Here is an 18,851-nt window from a genome sequence, read left to right as displayed (position 1 = left end):
ATTCTGGGGGCCTTGAAGAATGTGTGGAAGTCGAGAACATTATCTCGGAAAGCAAAAATGGGTATGTTTGAAGGAATAGTGGTTCCAACAATGTTGTATGGTTGCGAGGCGTGGGCTATGGATAGAGTTGTGCGCAGGAGGATGGATGTGCTGGAAATGAGATGTTTGAGGACAATGTGTGGTGTGAGGTGGTTTGATCGAGTGAGTAACGTAAGGGTAAGAGAGATGTGTGGAAATAAAAAGAGCGTGGTTGAGAGAGCAGAAGAGGGTGTTTTGAAGTGGTTTGGGCACATGGAGAGGATGAGTGAGGAAAGATTGACCAAGAGGATATATGTGTCGGAGGTGGAGGGAGCAAGGAGAAGAGTGAGACCAAATTGGAGGTGGAAAGATGGAGTGAGAAAGATTTTGTGTGATCGGGGCCTGAACATGCAGGAGGGTGAAAGGAGGGCAAGGAATAGAGTGAATTGGAGCGATGTGGTATACCGGGGTTGACGTGCTGTCAGTGGATTGAATCAAGGCATGTGAAGCGTCTGGGGTAAACCATGGAAAGCTGTGTAGGTATGTATATTTTGCGTGTGTGGACGTATGTATATACATGTGTATGGGGGGGGGTTGGGCCATTTCTTTCGTCTGTTTCCTTGCGCTACCTCGCAAACGCGGGAGACAGCGACAAAGTATTAAAAAAAAAAAAAAAATAATAATAATAATAATGGAACCAGGGCATGTGAAGCGTTTGGGGTAAACCATGGAAAGTTCTGTGGGGCCTGGATGTGGAAAGGGAGCTGTGGTTTCGGTGCATTATTACATGACTGCTAGAGACTGAGTGTAAACGAATGTGGCCTTTGTTGTCTTTCCTAGCGCTACCTCGCACACATGAGGGGGGAGGGGGTTGTTATTCCATATGTGGCGAGGTGGCGATGGGAATGAATAAAAGCAGACAGTATGAATTATGCACATGTGTATATATGTATTTGTCTGTGTGTGTGTTTATATATATGTATGCGTTGAGATGTATAGGTATGTATATTTGAGTGTGTGGACGTGTATGTATATACATGTGTATGTTGGTGGGTTGGGCCATTCTTTCATATGTTTCCTTGCACTTCCTTGCTAACGCGGTAGACAGTGACAAAGCAAAGTAAAATAAGAAATAAGTAAATATTACATATTTATCTCTGTACTGCAGGTTCAGTCTTGGAAAATGACCCAAAAGCTTTCATCTCTAATGTCTAAGATGCAGACGTTCTATGATGATGCTAGCAATTATGAAAAGAATATGAATATTGAAGTTGGAGGATTTTATGCTGTGAAGCACAATGATGATACATGGTACAGGTAAGTGATTTGTATAACATTTTGTAATGTTCTCTCTTGTTTCTTATACTGTTAAAAGTTTACTCATTGTAATTTGATTAGAATGCCAACTGAATTCAAACAGCAGCAGACCAGTGAGTCTAAATAAGGTTGTTTGTGATTGTTGAAGTGATCTGGAAGTCTTAGATTAATGTGTAGGTGTAGAATGACTTACTGATTTTTCAAAGAGGAAGACCTGTAAACTTATCGTATAGCTAAGAAGGTGCGAATTATGTTAGTATGGACATAGAGCAAAATATTTATCAAATCTACTTAATCGTATGTATGGTATTGCTTTCTACAACTCTGAATAGATATATCATTCCATATGTTGACAATTCTGTTGAAGAAAAAGTACTTCATTTCACTTGGGGTTAAACGTTTGCCCACAAATTGATATCCATTGCTATGAGTGATATCAGACAAATCTATCCTTAAGTAGCTCTTGAGATCAAGAATATTGAAACCTTTAGTGGTTTTGAATGTTTGTATTTTATCATTTCCTAACCTTCTTTTTTCTAAGCTAAATAAATTTACTTCTTTTATTCAGCTCTCACAGGATTTGTTTCTCAGTGTGGGAATCATCTTGGTAGCTCCCCTCTGTACTCTTTCCATTCAGTCTAAATTTTTTCTCAAATAGAGTTACCAAAGCTGGAGACAGTATTCCAGAGGGGGACACACTTGTGAATTATAAAGAGTGAGAATAATTTCCTGAGACTTAACTTCGAGAGCACTACCTATGAATCTTAAGAATTTTGTTTACCTTTTTTACTGCTTCTGTACAGTTTACTTGGCTTTAGGTAACCAGAAATTATCTCATTTAAGCCTCTTTCTTTGTTAACCTTTTGAAGCTCAGGAGAATTTGTAAAGTAGCTTGCTTTTTCATTTTTATTAATGATACAAGTATGAGTGAATGTGGCCTTTTTTTTGTCTGTTTTCCTGGTGCTACCTCACTGATGCAGAGGGTGGCGATGCTGTTTCCTGTGGGGCAGGGTGGTGCCAGGAATGGATGAGGGCAAGCAAGTATGAATATGTACATGTTTATATATGTATGTGTATGTATATGTGTATATGTTGATATGTATATGTACATGTATGTGCATGTATGTACTATGTGTATGTAATGAGTGGATGGGTCTCTCTTTGTCCATTTCCTGGCACTACTATGCTGATGCATGAAATGATGATCAAGTATAATGATAATGATGATGATAATGTAAAACATTGCAATTGTCACTATTGAAATTCATTTGCCACTTTTTAGCATAGTCCTTTGTTTGTCTGTGTTAGTTTAAAGCTGTAAAGTATGTTAATTTTCTGTTGTAGATCTGTTTCCCATCTTAGCATCATCCATGAATTTTGATATATTGCAGCCCATTATTAGTGTCACTCGTACATACGAGAAGGAGAACTGATCCTAAGACTGATCCCTGTTGCATAACACTTGCTACTTCTAACTATTCCAAGGCTTGACCATTAATTTCTAACCTTTGGTTACTGTCAATCATTTTCCTATCAAAGTACAGCTCCTCTGTACCATGTGACCTAAGTTTTTTCCGTAACCTTTGGTGTAGAACTGTCAAATGCTTTTTCAAAATTTGCAAATGCATCTCCCCCTCATACATGTTGATTATTTCACAAAAGAAATCAAACAGATTTATCAAGCAGGAACAATTCTGTTGAAACCATGGTGAGAATTATTTTATTGAGTGTTGGTCCTCTAAATAGTTTACACTCTTATTCCAAATGATGGTTTCCATTAGTTTACCAACCCCTTATCCCAAATGATGGTTTCCATTGGTTTACCAATTTTTTTTTTTTTTTTTTTATACTTTGTCGCTGTCTCCCGCGTTTGCGAGGTAGCGCAAGGAAACAGACGAAAGAAATGGCCCCCCCCCCATACACATGTATATACATATGTCCACACGCAAATATACATACCTACACAGCTTTCCATGGTTTACCCCAGACGCTTCACATGCCTTGATTCAATCCACTGACAGCACGTCAACCCCGGTATACCACATCACTCCAATTCACTCTATTCCTTGCCCTCCTTTCACCCTCCTGCATGTTCAGGCCCCGATCACACAAAATCTTTTTCACTTCATCTTTCCACCTCCAATTTGGTCTCCCTCTTCTCCTCGTTCCCTCCACCTCCGACACATATATCCTCTTGGTCAATCTTTCCTCACTCATTCTCTCCATGTGCCCAAACCACTTCAAAACACCCTCTTCTGCTCTCTCAACCACGCTCTTTTTATTTCCACACATCTCTCTTACCCTTACGTTACTCACTCGATCAAACCACCTCACACCACACATTGTCCTCAAACATCTCATTTCCAGCACATCCATCCTCCTGCGCACAACTCTATCCATAGCCCACGCCTCGCAACCATACAACATTGTTGGAACCACTATTCCTTCAAACATACCCATTTTTGCTTTCCGAGATAATGTTCTCGACTTCCACACATTCTTCAAGGCCCCCAGAATTTTCGCCCCCTCCCCCACCCTATGATCCACTTCCGCTTCCATGGTTCCATCCGCTGCCAGATCCACTCCCAGATATCTAAAACACTTCACTTCCTCCAGTTTTTCTCCATTCAAACTCACCTCCCAATTGACTTGACCCTCAACCCTACTGTACCTAATAACCTTGCTCTTATTCACATTTACTCTTAACTTTCTTCTTCCACACACTTTACCAAACTCAGTCACCAGCTTCTGCAGTTTCTCACATGAATCAGCCACCAGCGCTGTATCATCAGCGAACAACAAGTGACTCACTTCCCAAGCTCTCTCATCCCCAACAGACTTCATACTTGCCCCTCTTTCCAAAACTCTTGCATTTACCTCCCTAACAACCCCTCCATAAACAAATTAAACAACCATGGAGACATCACACACCCCTGCCACAAACCTACATTCACTGAGAACCAATCACTTTCCTCTCTTCCTACACGTACACATGCCTTACATCCTCGATAAAAACTTTTCACTGCTTCTAACAACTTGCCTCCCACACCATATATTCTTAATACCTTCCACAGAGCATCTCTATCAACTCTATCATATGCCTTCTCCAGATCCATAAATGCTACATACAAATCCATTTGCTTTTCTATATTTCTCACATACATTCTTCAAAGCAAACACCTGATCCACACATCCTCTACCACTTCTGAAACCACACTGCTCTTCCCCAATCTGTTGCTCTGTACATGCCTTCACCCTCTCAATCAATACCCTCCCATATAATTTACCAGGAATACTCAACAAACTTATACCTCTGTAATTTGAGCACTCACTCTTATCCCCTTTGCCTTTGTACAATGGCACTATGCACGCATTCCGCTAATCCTCAGGCACCTCACCATGAGTCATACATACATTAAATAACCTTACCAACCAGTCAACAATACAGTCACCCCCTTTTTTAATAAATTCCACTGCAATACCATCCAATTACAGACACTAACTAATCAGACAATAATTGCTGGGCATTGTTTTACTGTCTTTTTTAATATCATTGTTACATTGGCAAATTTCCATTCTTTTGGAACATTTCTTGTAGTGACCAACTTACTGAAAAGAGTAACTAAGAGATTAATTATCTTTTTTTTTTGCTTCTTTCTATGTTCCTAGATAAATTTTATGTGGGCCTGCTTTTTTTTTCTCTCTCTCATTCCATTCAACACTGTTAGTATAGCTTCATCTTTTATTTTGATTTAGAGAGCTTGGGAAGTGAGTCAGTTGTTGTTCGCTGATGATACAGCGCTGGTGGCTGATTCATGTGAGAAACTGCAGAAGCTGGTGACTGAGTTTGGTAAAGTGTGTGGAAGAAGAAAGTTAAGAGTAAATGTGAATAAGAGCAAGGTTATTAGGTAGAGTAGGGTTGAGGGTCAAGTCAATTGGGAGGTGAGTTTGAATGGAGAAAAACTGGAGGAAGTGAATTGTGCTAGATATCTGGGAGTGGATCTGTCAGCGGATGGAACCATGGAAGCGGAAGTGGATCATAGGGTGGGGGAGGGGGCGAAAATTTTGGGAGCCTTGAAAAATGTGTGGAAGTCGAGAACATTATCTCGGAAAGCAAAAATGGGTATGTTTGAAGGAATAGTGGTTCCAACAATGTTGTATGGTTGCGAGGCGTGGGCTATGGATAGAGTTGTGCGCAGGAGGATGGATGTGCTGGAAATGAGATGTTTGAGGACAATGTGTGGTGTGAGGTGGTTTGATCGAGTAAGTAACGTAAGGGTAAGAGAGATGTGTGGAAATAAAAAGAGCGTGGTTGAGAGAGCAGAAGAGGGTGTTTTGAAATGGTTTGGGCACATGGAGAGAATGAGTGAGGAAAGATTGACCAAGAGGATATATGTGTCGGAGGTGGAGGGAACGAGGAGAAGAGGGAGACCAAATTGGAGGTGGAAAGATGGAGTGAAAAAAGATTTTGTGTGATCGGGGCCTGAACATGCAGGAGGGTGAAAGGAGGGCAAGGAATAGAGTGAATTGGAGCGATGTGGTATACAGGGGTTGACGTGCTGTCAGTGGATTGAATCAAGGCATGTGAAGCGTCTGGGGTAAACCATGGAAAGCTGTGTAGGTATGTATATTTGCGTGTGTGGACGTGTGTATGTACATGTGTATGGGGGGGGGGGTTGGGCCATTTCTTTCGTCTGTTTCCTTGCGCTACCTCGCAAACGCGGGAGACAGCGACAAAGTATAAAAAAAAAAAAAAAAAAAAAAAATGTTTCAAAACATATTCCCCTCTTAGAAATGGAGATAGATTTGGGAAATGAGTTGTATCCTCATTTGTAAATACAGGTGAAAGAAAATCATTTAAGATATTTGCTATGGCTTTGTTGTCTTGAATCATGTCATTAATAGCCAATTTGATCTGGTAATGACTCTCTTCTGTTATAGATATAAACCTTTTTAGAATGAATTCTGCTGTTTTGAGAAGTATACGCTTCATACTGATGTTTGCTTTACCTATAAGTCTATTAGTTTCTGTACACAAATTTATTCAATTTACTCTGCCTTGTTGTTTATTTGCCTCTTGAGTTTCGTAACGTCATGTACAGATTGACACGTATGTCCCCTCCACTACTTTGAAAGTACTAAATCTTTTCCAAGCTATGTCCATATCATTTACATGAGTAATATTATCCCAGGTTTGCCTGTCAAGAGCAATGCATAGACCACTGAATTTTGCACATCAAAAATATAGTGTTTTTCCATTACTTTCATGTTGACCAGCATTATAGTCTATTTTGAAATTTGCCTCAAAAGTGATTTGCTGATGATCACATGTACCAAACTTTTCTATTTCTTCATTATGAACAAGATCCTCATTTGTAGCTAGAACTATATCTGACATGTTCTCATCACAAGTTGGTTTCTCAGCTAATCGTTTTAAGGCTTTTTCAAGCATTTTAATTTCAACAAAATTGGACTTGTTTCATCAGTAGCTGTCACATTTTTTAGAATGAGATTAAGGTTAGATTTAAGAAATAGCAAAATACTTCTGCCTTCTTAATTTTCCTTACTACTGTTAAGCAGTGTGTATCCAGGTATCACATAATCTGCATGGAAATTTCTATTTTTTGATTTCTAACCAGGATTTTCAAAATGCCAGTCTTATCTTAATTTTCTTTCAAAGCAATTGTTTCTAACTGAAAATTTGTCTCAGATATTCCATGCATTAATATGAAATAATCTGATATATGACTGAGACCCCTCATCCGTGGCACATTTGCATGCAGCAGTGGGAATGGTGTTCTAGATATTTGTGTTCAGTTACTTGATTTCCTTCTGACACTTGTGAGCATCTTTGAAATTACTTTCCTGGGTCTGGTTATTGATATGTACATTGAAAACTCAGTTAATATGTGCATGTGTATGTGCAAACAGAGAAAGGGAAGCACAATGATGACCCTAAATTGACCTGTCCTGCCCCAGTCACCACTTGCCTTTTTCCCATCCCCACCTAGGAGTTTGCTTATACCTGGCCTAGTTTGCCTTTACTCCTGCTTTCTTAACTCCCAGCAGACAGCATCTGACACTTCCCACCATATCCCCCACCTCCTCTCTATATCAGACTTCCTTTGAACTTTTCACGACCTGCTGTGTTCAATTCTTGTCTCTCTGAGCTTGCCTATGTTTTCCTTATACTCCTGGTCCTACATGCCAGCCATGTTCCCTTACTTGAATCCCTCTTCTTACATTCCTGTCATCTAATTACCTATGTTTATCAAAAAAGAGCTAGATATTCCTTTCTAACACTCTATCAAGGCAGGCTTTCCCTATTCCCATCAATTTGAGATGGTCCCTGACATGCAAACATGCTTAAAATGGCCCCAGAAATATATGTGAAGACTCTGTCCTCCTCCATGCAGAAAGCTTCAACTCTGCTGTTAATCCTCAGCATTCTTCTGAGGGTATAGGAGTTGATGTCAAACGTAGGAGGGATTCCCAATCTCATATGGTTGTCAAACTTAAAATGAGATCGCTATATTTTAAGATTTCTCCGACCTGCTACTAGCCATATTGATTGTACCAACCTTGATTTCAAATTTCGTCTCCTCCACAGTCTTTGAGACTATTTTGTCAAAGTTTTCCAGAATATTTTCCAGTTTTTGCATCAGGAAAGCACAAATTTTCCCTCCCTTTTCCCCTAATAAATGACTCATGATCCCAAACAAGGGAGGCTCCAGCCAGTGATTTTACAATCATCCTGTACTTCATCTCATGGTATGCTAAACCTAGTTTGAGTTAGAGTCTGAAATCATATAAAATCTTAGAAGCCTTTGTAGGAGGTTGGAAGGTAGAGCTGCCCTCTAACTTTGTCTAACTTGTTCACAATCCTGGTTTCAAGGTTTCCTACTGAACTTGAAACTAAGGATTCCCACTCGTCTATTTCTGTAGATTTTCCTGTAACAAAAATCAGCCTCTCCTTCCCAGAGCTTCAACCTAATCATTGAATTTCACTATTCTTTTTGACTTCTAAACCAATCTGTTCATATAGTTGTCTAAATAAACATCAAAGGAACATATCTTCTTCCTCTTTGAGGTGGAAATTCCTGTTGAAGTCCTTTAAACACTGGGGACAAGGGAAGTGAGGAGCAGGAGCCATCTTCTTTGTCACCAAGCATTGAGATCACAAGAGCAACACAAAGATATGTTCTGTTCCAAGTTAAGTCAGGCGGCAACATTAGTAAACAAGATGTAACTTTTTAAACATAGCTATAGAGAACTTACATAAGATACATCAGTTTTGGAGGCAGCAAATATGATGTGTTAATATATTTTTCCCCTATTTGCCTTTTCGACTTGGGATGATAATTTCTGGAAAACAGGAACATTACCCTCATTTATTCATAACTAGTTTCTAGGTTTCATGTATAATGAACAAATATGACCCACAGACTAGTTGCTGGTTAGAGTTGCAAGAGCTGAATCATGCTGGTCTGGGGAAGAGTGAGTGTATAGCACCCCTCAGGGTCACCCTGGGAGATAGGGGCTAAAGGGCTTACATAACAGAGAGGACAGCACAACAGCATCTTTTTTTTTTTTTTTTTTTTTTTTTTTTTTTTTTTTTATACTTTGTCACTGTCTCCCGCGTTTGCGAGGTAGCGCAAGGAAACAGACGAAAGAAATGGCCCAACCCCCCCCCCCATACACATGTACATACACACGTCCACACACGCAAATATACATACCTACACAGCTTTCCATGGTTTACCCCGGACGCTTCACATGCCTTGATTCAATCCACTGACAGCACGTCAACCCCTGTATACCACATCACTCCAGTTCGCTCTATTTCTTGCCCTCCTTTCACCCTCCTGCATGTTCAGGCCCTGATCACACAAAATCCTTTTCACTCCATCTTTCCACCTCCAATTTGGTCTCCCTCTTCTCCTCGTTCCCTCCACCTCCGACACATATATCCTCTTGGTCAATCTTTCCTCACTCATTCTCTCCATGTGCCCAAACCATTTCAAAACACCCTCTTCTGCTCTCTCAACCACGCTCTTTTTATTTCCACACATCTCTCTTACCCTTACGTTACTTACTCGATCAAACCACCTCACACCACACATTGTCCTCAAACATCTCATTTCCAGCACATCCATCCTCCTGCGCACAACTCTATCCATAGCCCACGCCTCGCAACCATACAACATTGTTGGAACCACTATTCCTTCAAACATACCCATTTTTGCTTTCCGGGATAATGTTCTCGACTTCCACACATTTTTCAAGGCTCCCAAAATTTTCGCCCCCTCCCCCACCCTATGATCCACTTCCGCTTCCATGGTTCCATCCGCTGACAGATCCACTCCCAGATATCTAAAACACTTCACTTCCTCCAGTTTGTCTCCATTCAAACTCACCTCCCAATTGACTTGACCCTCAACCCTACTGTACCTAATAACCTTGCTCTTATTCACATTTACTCTTAACTTTCTTCTTCCACACACTTTACCAAACTCCGTCACCAGCTTCTGCAGTTTCTCACATGAATCCGCCACCAGCGCTGTATCATCAGCGAACAACAACTGACTCACTTCCCAAGCTCTCTCATCCCCAACAGACTTCATACTTGCCCCTCTTTCCAAAACTCTTGCATTTACCTCCCTAACAACCCCATCCATAAACAAATTAAACAACCATTGATGATATATATGATTTATGGGGATAGGGGAGAAAGAATACTTCCCACGCATTCCTCACGTATCTTAGAAGGCGACTAAAGGGGACAGGAGCGGGGGGCTGGAAACCCTCCCCTCCCTGTATTTTAACTTTCTAAAAGGGTAAACAGAAGAAGGAGTCACACAGGGAGTGCTCATCCTCCTCGAAGGCTCAGATTGGGGTGTCTAAATGTGTGTGGATGTAACCAAGATGAGAAAAAAGGAGAGATAGGTAGTATGTTTGAGGAAAGGAACCTGGATGTTTTGGCTCTTGAGTGAAACGACGCTCAAGGGAAAAGGGGAAGAGTGGTTTGGGAATGTCTTGGGAGTAAAGTCAGGGGTTAGTGAAAGGACAACAGCAAGGGAAGGAGTAACACTACTCCTGGTGGGAGTATGTGACAGAGTGTAAGAAAGTAAACTCTAGATTGATATGGGTAAAACTGAAAGTGGATGGAGAGAGCTGGGTGATTATAGGTGCATATGCACCTGGGCATGAGAAGAAAGATCATGAGAGGCAAGTGTTTTGGGAGCAGCTGAGTGAGTGTGTTAGTTTTGATGCATGAGACCGGGTTATAGTGATGGGTGATTTGAATGCAAAAGTGAGTAATGTGGCAGTTGAGGGAATAATTGGTGTACATGGGGTGTTCAGTGTTGTAAATGGAAATGGTGAAGAGCTTGTAGATGTTTGTGCTAAAAAAGGACTGGTGATTGGGAATATCTGGTTTAAAAAGAGAGATATACATTAGTATACATATGTAAGTAGGAGAGATGGCCAGAGAGCGTTATTGGATTACGTGTTAATTGATAGGTGCGTGAAAGAGAGACTTTTGGATGTTAATATGCTGAGAGGTGCAACTGGAGGGATGTCTGATCATTATCTTGTGGAGGCGAAGGTGAAGATTTGTAGAGGTTTTCAGAAAAGAAGAGAGAATGTTGGGGTGAAGAGAGTGGTGAGAGTAAGTGAGCTTGGGAAGGAGACTTGTGTGAGGAAGTACCAGGAGAGACTGAGTACAGAATGGAAAAAAGGTGAGAACAAAGGAGGTAAGGGGAGTGGGGGAGGAATGGGATGTATTTAGGGAAGCAGTGATGGCTTGCGCAAGAGATGCTTTTGGCATGAGAAGCGTGGGAGGTGGGCAGATTGGAAAGGGTAGTGAGTGGTGGGATGAAGAAGTAAGATTATTAGTCAAAGAGAGGAGTGTGAGAAACTGCAGAAGCTGGTGACTGAGTTTGATAAAGTGTGTGAAAGAAGAAAGCTGAGAGTAAATGTGAATAAGAGCAAGGTTATTAGGTACAGTAGGGTTGAGGAACAAGTCAATTGAGAGGTAAGTTTGAATGGAGAAAAACTGGAGGAACTGAAGTGTTTTAGATATCTGGGAGTGGATTTGGCAGCGGATGGAACCATGGAAGTGGAAGTGAATCATAGGATGGGGGAGGGAGCGAAAATTCTGGGAGCGTTGAAAAATGTGTGGAAGTCGAGATCATTATCTTAGAAAGCAAAAATGGCCATGTTTGAAGGAATAGTGGTTCCAACAATGTTATATGGTTGCGAGGCGTGGGCTATAGATAGAGTTGTGCGCAGGAGGGTGGTTGTGCTGGAAATGAGATGTTTGAGGACAATGTGTGGTGTGAGGTGGTTTGATCGAGTAAGTAATAGTAGGGTAAGAGAGATGTGTGGTAATAAAAAGAGTGTGGTTGAGAGAGCAGAAGAGGGTGTTTTGAAAAGGTTTGGTCACATGGAGAGAATGAGTGAGGAAAGATTAACAAAGAGGATATATGTGTCAGAGGTGGAGGGAACGAGGAGAAGTGGGAGACCAAATTGGAGGTGGAAAGATGGAGTGAAAACGATTTTGAGTGATCGGGGCCTGAACATGCAGGAGGGTGAAAGGCGTGCAAGGAATAGAGTGAATTGGATCGATGTGGTATACCGGGGTCGACGTGCTGTCAATGGATTGAACCAGGGCATGTGAAGCGTCTGGGGTAAACCATGGAAAGTTCTGTAGGGCCTGGATGTGGAAAGGGAGCTGTGGTTTCAGTGCATTATACATGACAGCTAGAGACTGAATGTGAACGAATGTGGCCTTTGTTGTCTTTTCCTAGCGCTACTTCACACAGATGAGGGGGGAGGGGGTTGTTATTTCATGTGTGGCGGGGTGGTGATGGGAATGAATAAAGGCAGACAGTATGAATTGTGTACATGGGTATATATGTATATGTCTGTGTGTGTATATATATGTATACATTGGGATGTATAGGTATGTATATTTGCGTGTGTGGACGTGTATGTATACACGTGTATGTGGGTGGGTTGGGCCATTCTTTTGTCTGTTTCCTTGTGCTACCTCGCTAATGTGGGAAACAGCGACAAAGCAAAATAGATAAGATAGATGAATAATGTCTATTATTTTTTTTTATATTATTTTTTTATTATACTTTGTCGCTGTCTCCCGCGTTTGCGAGGTAGCGCAAGGAAACAGACGAAAGAAATGGCCCAACCCCCCCCCCCATACACATGTATATACATACGTCCACACACGCAAATATACATACCTACACAGCTTTCCATGGTTTACCCCAGACACTTCACATGCCCCGATTCAATCCACTGACAGCACGTCAACCCCGGTATACCACATCGCTCCAATTCACTCTATTCCTTGCCCTCCTTTCACCCTCCTGCATGTTCAGGCCCCGATCACACAAAATCCTTTTCACTCCATCCTTCCACCTCCAATTTGGTCTCCCTCTTCTCCTTGTTCCCTCCACCTCCGACACATATATCTTCTTGGTCAATCTCTCCTCACTCATCCTCTCCATGTGCCCAAACCACTTCAAAACACCCTCTTCTGCTCTCTCAACCACGCTCTTTTTATTACCACACATCTCTCTTACCCTTACGTTACTCACTCGATCAAACCACCTCACACCACACATTGTCCTCAAACATCTCATTTCCAGCACATCCATCCTCCTGCGCACAACTCTATCCATAGCCCACGCCTCGCAACCATACAACATTGTTGGAACCACTATTCCTTCAAACATACCCATTTTTGCTTTCCGAGATAATGTTCTCGACTTCCACACATTCTTCAAGGCCCCCAGGATTTTCGCCCCCTCCCCCACCCTATGATCCACTTCCGCTTCCATGGTTCCATCCGCTGCCAGATCCACTCCCAGATATCTAAAACACTTCACTTCCTCCAGTTTTTCTCCATTCAAACTCACCTCCCAATTGACTTGACCCTCAACCCTACTGTACCTAATAACCTTGCTCTTATTCACATTTACTCTTAACTTTCTTCTTCCACACACTTTTCCAAACTCAGTCACCAGCTTCTGCAGTTTCTCACATGAATCAGCCACCAGCGCTGTATCATCAGCGAACAACAACTGACTCACTTCCCAGCTCTCTCATCCCCAACAGACTTCATACTTGCCCCTCTTTCCAAAACTCTTGCATTTACCTCCCTAACAACCCCATCCATAAACAAATTAAACAACCATGGAGACATCACACACCCCTGCCGCAAACCTACATTCACTGAGAACCAATCACTTTCCTCTCTTCCTACACGTACACATGCCTTACATCCTCGATAAAAACTTTTCACTGCTTCTAACAACTTTCCTCCCACACCATATATTCTTAATACCTTCCACAGAGCATCTCTATCAACTCTATCATATGCCTTCTCCAGATCCATAAATGCTACATACAAATCCATTTGCTTTTCTAAGTATTTCTCACATACATTCTTCAAAGCAAACACCTGATCCACACATCCTCTACCACTTCTGAAACTACACTGCTCTTCCCCAATCTGATGCTCTGTACATGCCTTCACCCTCTCAATCAATACCCTCCCATATAATTTACCAGGAATACTCAACAAACTTATACCTCTGTAATTTGAGCACTCACTCTTATCCCCTTTGCCTTTGTACAATGTGTAATGTGGCAGTTGAGGGAATAATTGGTATACATGGGGTGTTCAGTGTTGTAAATGGAAATGGTGAAGAGCTTGTAGATTTATGTGCTGAAAAAGGACTGATGATTGGGAATACCTGGTTTAAAAAGCGAGATATACATAAGTATACTTATGTAAGTAGGAGAGATGGCCAGAGAGCGTTATTGGATTACGTGTTAATTGACAGGCGTGCGAAAGAGAGACTTTTGGATGTTAATGTGCTGAGAGGTGCAACTGGAGGGATGTCTGATCATTATCTTGTGGAGGCTGGGGTGAAGATTTGTATGGGTTTTCAGAAAAGAAGAGTGAATGTTGGGGTGAAGAGGGTGGTGAGAGTAAGTGAGCTTGAGAAAGAGACCTGTGTGAGGAAGTACCAGGAGAGACTGAGTACAAAATGGAAAAAGGTGAGAACAATGGAAGTAAGGGGAGTGGGGGAGGAATGGGATGTATTTAGGGGAATCAGTGATGGATTGCGCAAAAGATGCTTGTGGCATGAGAAGAGTGGGAGGTGGGTTGATTAGAAAGGGTAGTGAGTGGTGGGATGGGGGAGTGGGAGTATTAGTGAAAGAGAAGAGAGAGGCATTTGGACGATTTTTGCAGGGAAAAATGCAATTGAGTGGGAGATGTATAAAAGAAAGAGACAGGAGGTCAAGAGAAAGGTGCAAGAGGTGAAAAAAAGGGCAAATGAGAGTTGGGGCGAGAGAGTATCATTAGATTTTAGGGAGAATAAAAAGATGTTCTGGAAGGAGGTAAATAAAGTGCGTAAGACAAGGGAGCAAATGGGAACTTCAGTGAAGGGCGCAAATGGGGAGGTGAAAACAAGTAGTGGTGATGTGAGAAGGAGATGGAGTGAGTATTTTGAAGGTTTGTTGAATGTGTTTGATGATAGAGTGGCAGATATAGGGTGTTTTGGTCGAGGTGGTGTGCAAAGTGAGAGGGTTAGGGAAAATGATTTGGTAAACAGAGAAGAGGTAGTGAAAGCTTTGCGGAAGATGAAAGCCGGCAAGGCAGCAGGTTTGGATGGTATTGCAGTGGAATTTATTAAAAAAGGGGGTGACTGTATTGTTGACTGGTTGGTAAGGTTATTTAATGTATGTATGACTCATGGTGAGGTGCCTGAGGATTGGCGGAATGCGTGCATAGTCTATTATTTGTTTTTCTGTTTATTGATCAGTTACTTTAATATAGCCTTCATTTTCATCTCTCCTTTTTCTAATCCCTGAGAGGATTTTGCCCAAGTATCTTACCCCTCTCAGTGTACCTGTCCCAGGTTTACCCATTCATATGCCTTAGTTTAGCTCATTGATGGCACATTTCTCTCACTCCTCATTGTCTCTCTGCCTTTTGACACTTAATTCCTTTGTCACTGTCTCGGCATATCCTCCTCTTAGACTATTTCATCACGCTTTTGTTGACTCTCTGAGTCAGATTACACTTGGTATTAGACCTCTCTGCTATCTATTTATTTATTTATTTATTTTTTTGCTTTGTCGCTGTCTCTGCACAACTCTATCCATAGCCCACGCCTCGCAACCATATAACATTGTTGGAACCACTATTCCTTCAAACATACCCATTTTCGCTTTCCAAGATAATGTCCTCGACTTCCACACATTCTTCAACGCTCCCACAACTTTTGCCCCCTCCCGCACCCTATGATTCACTTCCGCTTCCATGGCTCCATCTGCTGCTAAATCTACTCCCAGATATCTAAAACACTTCACTTCAGTTTTTCTCCATTCAAACTTACCTCCCAGTTGACTTGTCCCTCAGCCCTACTGTACCTAGTAACCTTGTTCTTATTCACATTTACTCTCAGCTTTCTTCTTTCACACACTTTACCAAACTCAGTCAGCAGCTTCTGCAGTTTCTCACATGAATCAGCCACCAGTGCTGTATAATCAGCGAACAACAACTGACTCACTTCCCAAGCTCTCATCCACAACAGACTGCATACTCTCCCCTCTTTCCAAAACTCTTGCATTCACCTCCCTAGCAACCCCATCCATAAACAAATTAAACAACCATGGAGACATCACACACCCCTGCCGCAAACCTACATTCATTGAGAACCAATCACTTTCCTCTCTTCCTACACGTACACATGCCTTACATTCTCGATAAAAACTTTTCACTGCTTCTAACAACTTGCCTCCCACACCATTTATTCTCAATACCTTCCACAGAGCATCTCTATCAACTCTATCATATGCCTTCTCCAGATCCATAAATGCTGCATACAAATCCATTTGCTTTTCTAAGTATTTCTCACATACATTCTTCAAAGCAAACACCTGATCCACACATCCTCTACCACTTCTGAAACCACACTGCTCTTCCCCAATCTGATGCTCTGTACATGCCTTCACCCTCTCAATCAATACCCTCCCATATAATTTACCAGGAATACTCAACAAACTTATACCTCTGTAATTTGAGCACTCACTCTTATCCCCTTTGCCTTTGTACAATGGCACTATGCAAGCATTCCGCCAATCCTCAGGCACCTCACCATGAGTCATACATACATTGAATAACCTTACCAACCAGTCATCAATACAGTCGTCCCCATTTTTAATGAATTCCCCTGCAATACCATCCAAACCTGCTGCCTTGCCGGCTTTCATCTTCGGCAAAGCTTTTACTACCTATTCTCTGTTTACCAAATCATTTTCCCTAACCCTCTCACTTTGCACACCACCTCAACCAAAACACCTTATATCTGCCACTCTTATCAAACACATTCAACAAACCTTCAAAATACTCACTCCATCTCCTTCTCACATCACCACTACTTATTATCACCTCCCCATTAGCCCCTTCACTGAAGTTCCCATTTGCTCCCTTGTCTTACGCACTTTATTTACCTCCTTCCAAAACATCTTTTTATTCTCCTTAAAATTTAATGATGCTCTCTTACCCCAACTCTCATTTGCTCTCTTTTTCACCTCTTGCACCTTTCTCTTGACCTCCTGCCCCTTTTTTTTTTATACATCTCCAGTCATTTGCATTATTTTCCTGCAAAATTCGTCCAAATGCCTCTCTCTTCTCTTTCACTAATAATCTTACTTCATCCCACCACTCACTACCCTTTCTAATCTGCCCACCTCCCACGCTATTTACCTTTATCTATTTATCTGTCTATATATATCTCTGATGCCTGTTCCAGTTGAAACTCCCTCACAGGGGTGGCCACAGCAACAGAGTCTGCCTCTTAGCCTTTATTGCCTCACCCTTAACTGGCAGCCGGCAAGTCTAGTGCAGTGTTTGCAGAGGCTCCTACCTATTGTTCCTAAAGACTACTTCTATCTGATATTTTTACCAACTACTACTACCTAATGCTCCTGCCTAAGTGTTCTTGCCTACTACTTCTATCTCCTCTTCCTACTATTTTGCCTACTACTTCTATTTCATGCTCCTACTGTTCTGCCTAGTCCTTCTGTCTACTGCTTCTACTATTTTGCCAAAAGGCATGGCTAGCACATAGTGTTCACTGAAGGAAAAATCTAGAATTATGAAGAATGAGCTGCATAAGTTAAGTGTTGTCAAGTTTACATATGACAAGGAGAGATTGTATGTTTTTTGGACAGAATGCCAGTAGTCCACATATTAGTGAGGCAGAAAGAAAAGACAGCTACCTGGGTCAGAGGAGTACAACTTGACAGCTACTAAAGTGCCGGCTCACAAGGCAGATGTCACTAAAGCTCCTGATAGACTTCTCTTTGACACTCATTTCATACATGATCATTTCACCTGATACTGCATATCATCCTCAAGTATTTAATTTTTTTTACAATTCCACTCTCTTCATATGCATTTAAATCCCAGAAGTAGAGGATCTTGGCTTTCGGGTGAGAGGATGCCACAGTCTCATGGTAGGAGTTAAGTTGGTCGAAGAAAGATATAAGATTGTAGAATTAGGAGAGCTATAGGCAAAACAGAGGAAAAGTGTGATAGTTAGGAGACAGACCTTGAGCCACATAACATCAAAGTTTGGGGACTCAAGGTCCTCAAGGCATGAAACAGGTTTGTTGATATTGGAATGAGCACAGACACCACCTTTGATCTGGGAATGTGTGTGAAGATTTTAGTTGGAAATGAAAAAGGGGGTAGTGAGATCATCATCAGAGAGAGGTACGAGGCAGTTGGTGTTCAACAGGAGAGAGGTTACTAGACAGACCACTAATGTTGGAATTGTGAAGGGGAAAAGAGGAAGGGCTGTCAGAGAGGAAAAGGTCGTGGAAGGGGCCATTACTGTTACTGTCTGGGCCCTCTCTTTTTAGCAGCAAAGTCAGGCATAAACTCGGAGATTCTTAGCACCCTTGCCCTTGGATGCCATGTGACTATTGGCCATAGATTTGTTGGACTCTACCCCTGTATGCCAGGGGACTAGGGGCTATAGATTTGTTGGACTCTTAACATGATTCAATTAAAAGATGATGAATGTGCTAACAGGAGGTTGCAAGAGAACTTAAGTGAAGAAAGTAAGTTAGGTGTATGGTGCTTGTAAGAAGACAGCAGGCCTAGCCTGGTAATCCTGTTTTGATGAGGCAGAAAGTAAGACCAGCATTCCTAACATAGTTGGTATAAGATGGTTTCTCAGACAGGACAAGTAGTACCACCATGGGCAGCTGTTGTCAGTTGTTAGTGTGGATAGAGTAATTATTTATATTTTATTTTATTTTGTCGCTGTCTCTCGCATTTGCGAGGTAGCGCAAGGAAACAGAAGAAAGAAATGGCCCAACCCGCCCCCATACACATGTATATACACACACGTCCACACACGCAAATATACATACCTATACATCTCAATGTACACATATATATACACACA

The 18,851-nt window shown here is 41.7% G+C and overlaps 1 protein-coding gene across 7 annotated transcripts in view; it reads left to right on the top strand.

Moving 5' to 3' along the window:
• Positions 1-18,851, top strand: part of LOC139749847 (tudor domain-containing protein 7-like) — a 406,719-nt gene that overhangs the window by 265,284 nt on the left and 122,584 nt on the right. For all 7 annotated transcript variants that reach the window (XM_071664170.1, XM_071664167.1, XM_071664165.1 and 4 more), the window contains one exon: positions 1,187-1,335. In XM_071664170.1, coding sequence (XP_071520271.1) covers positions 1,187-1,335 — 149 coding nt within the window. The remainder of the gene's footprint in view (positions 1-1,186; positions 1,336-18,851) is intronic.

The sequence above is a fragment of the Panulirus ornatus genome, chromosome 8 (genome assembly GCF_036320965.1).
Source record: "Panulirus ornatus isolate Po-2019 chromosome 8, ASM3632096v1, whole genome shotgun sequence".
Lineage (NCBI taxonomy): Eukaryota > Metazoa > Arthropoda > Malacostraca > Decapoda > Palinuridae > Panulirus > Panulirus ornatus.
Note: the sequence above shows the minus strand (reverse complement) of the source record. Positions and strands in the feature narration are given on the sequence as shown.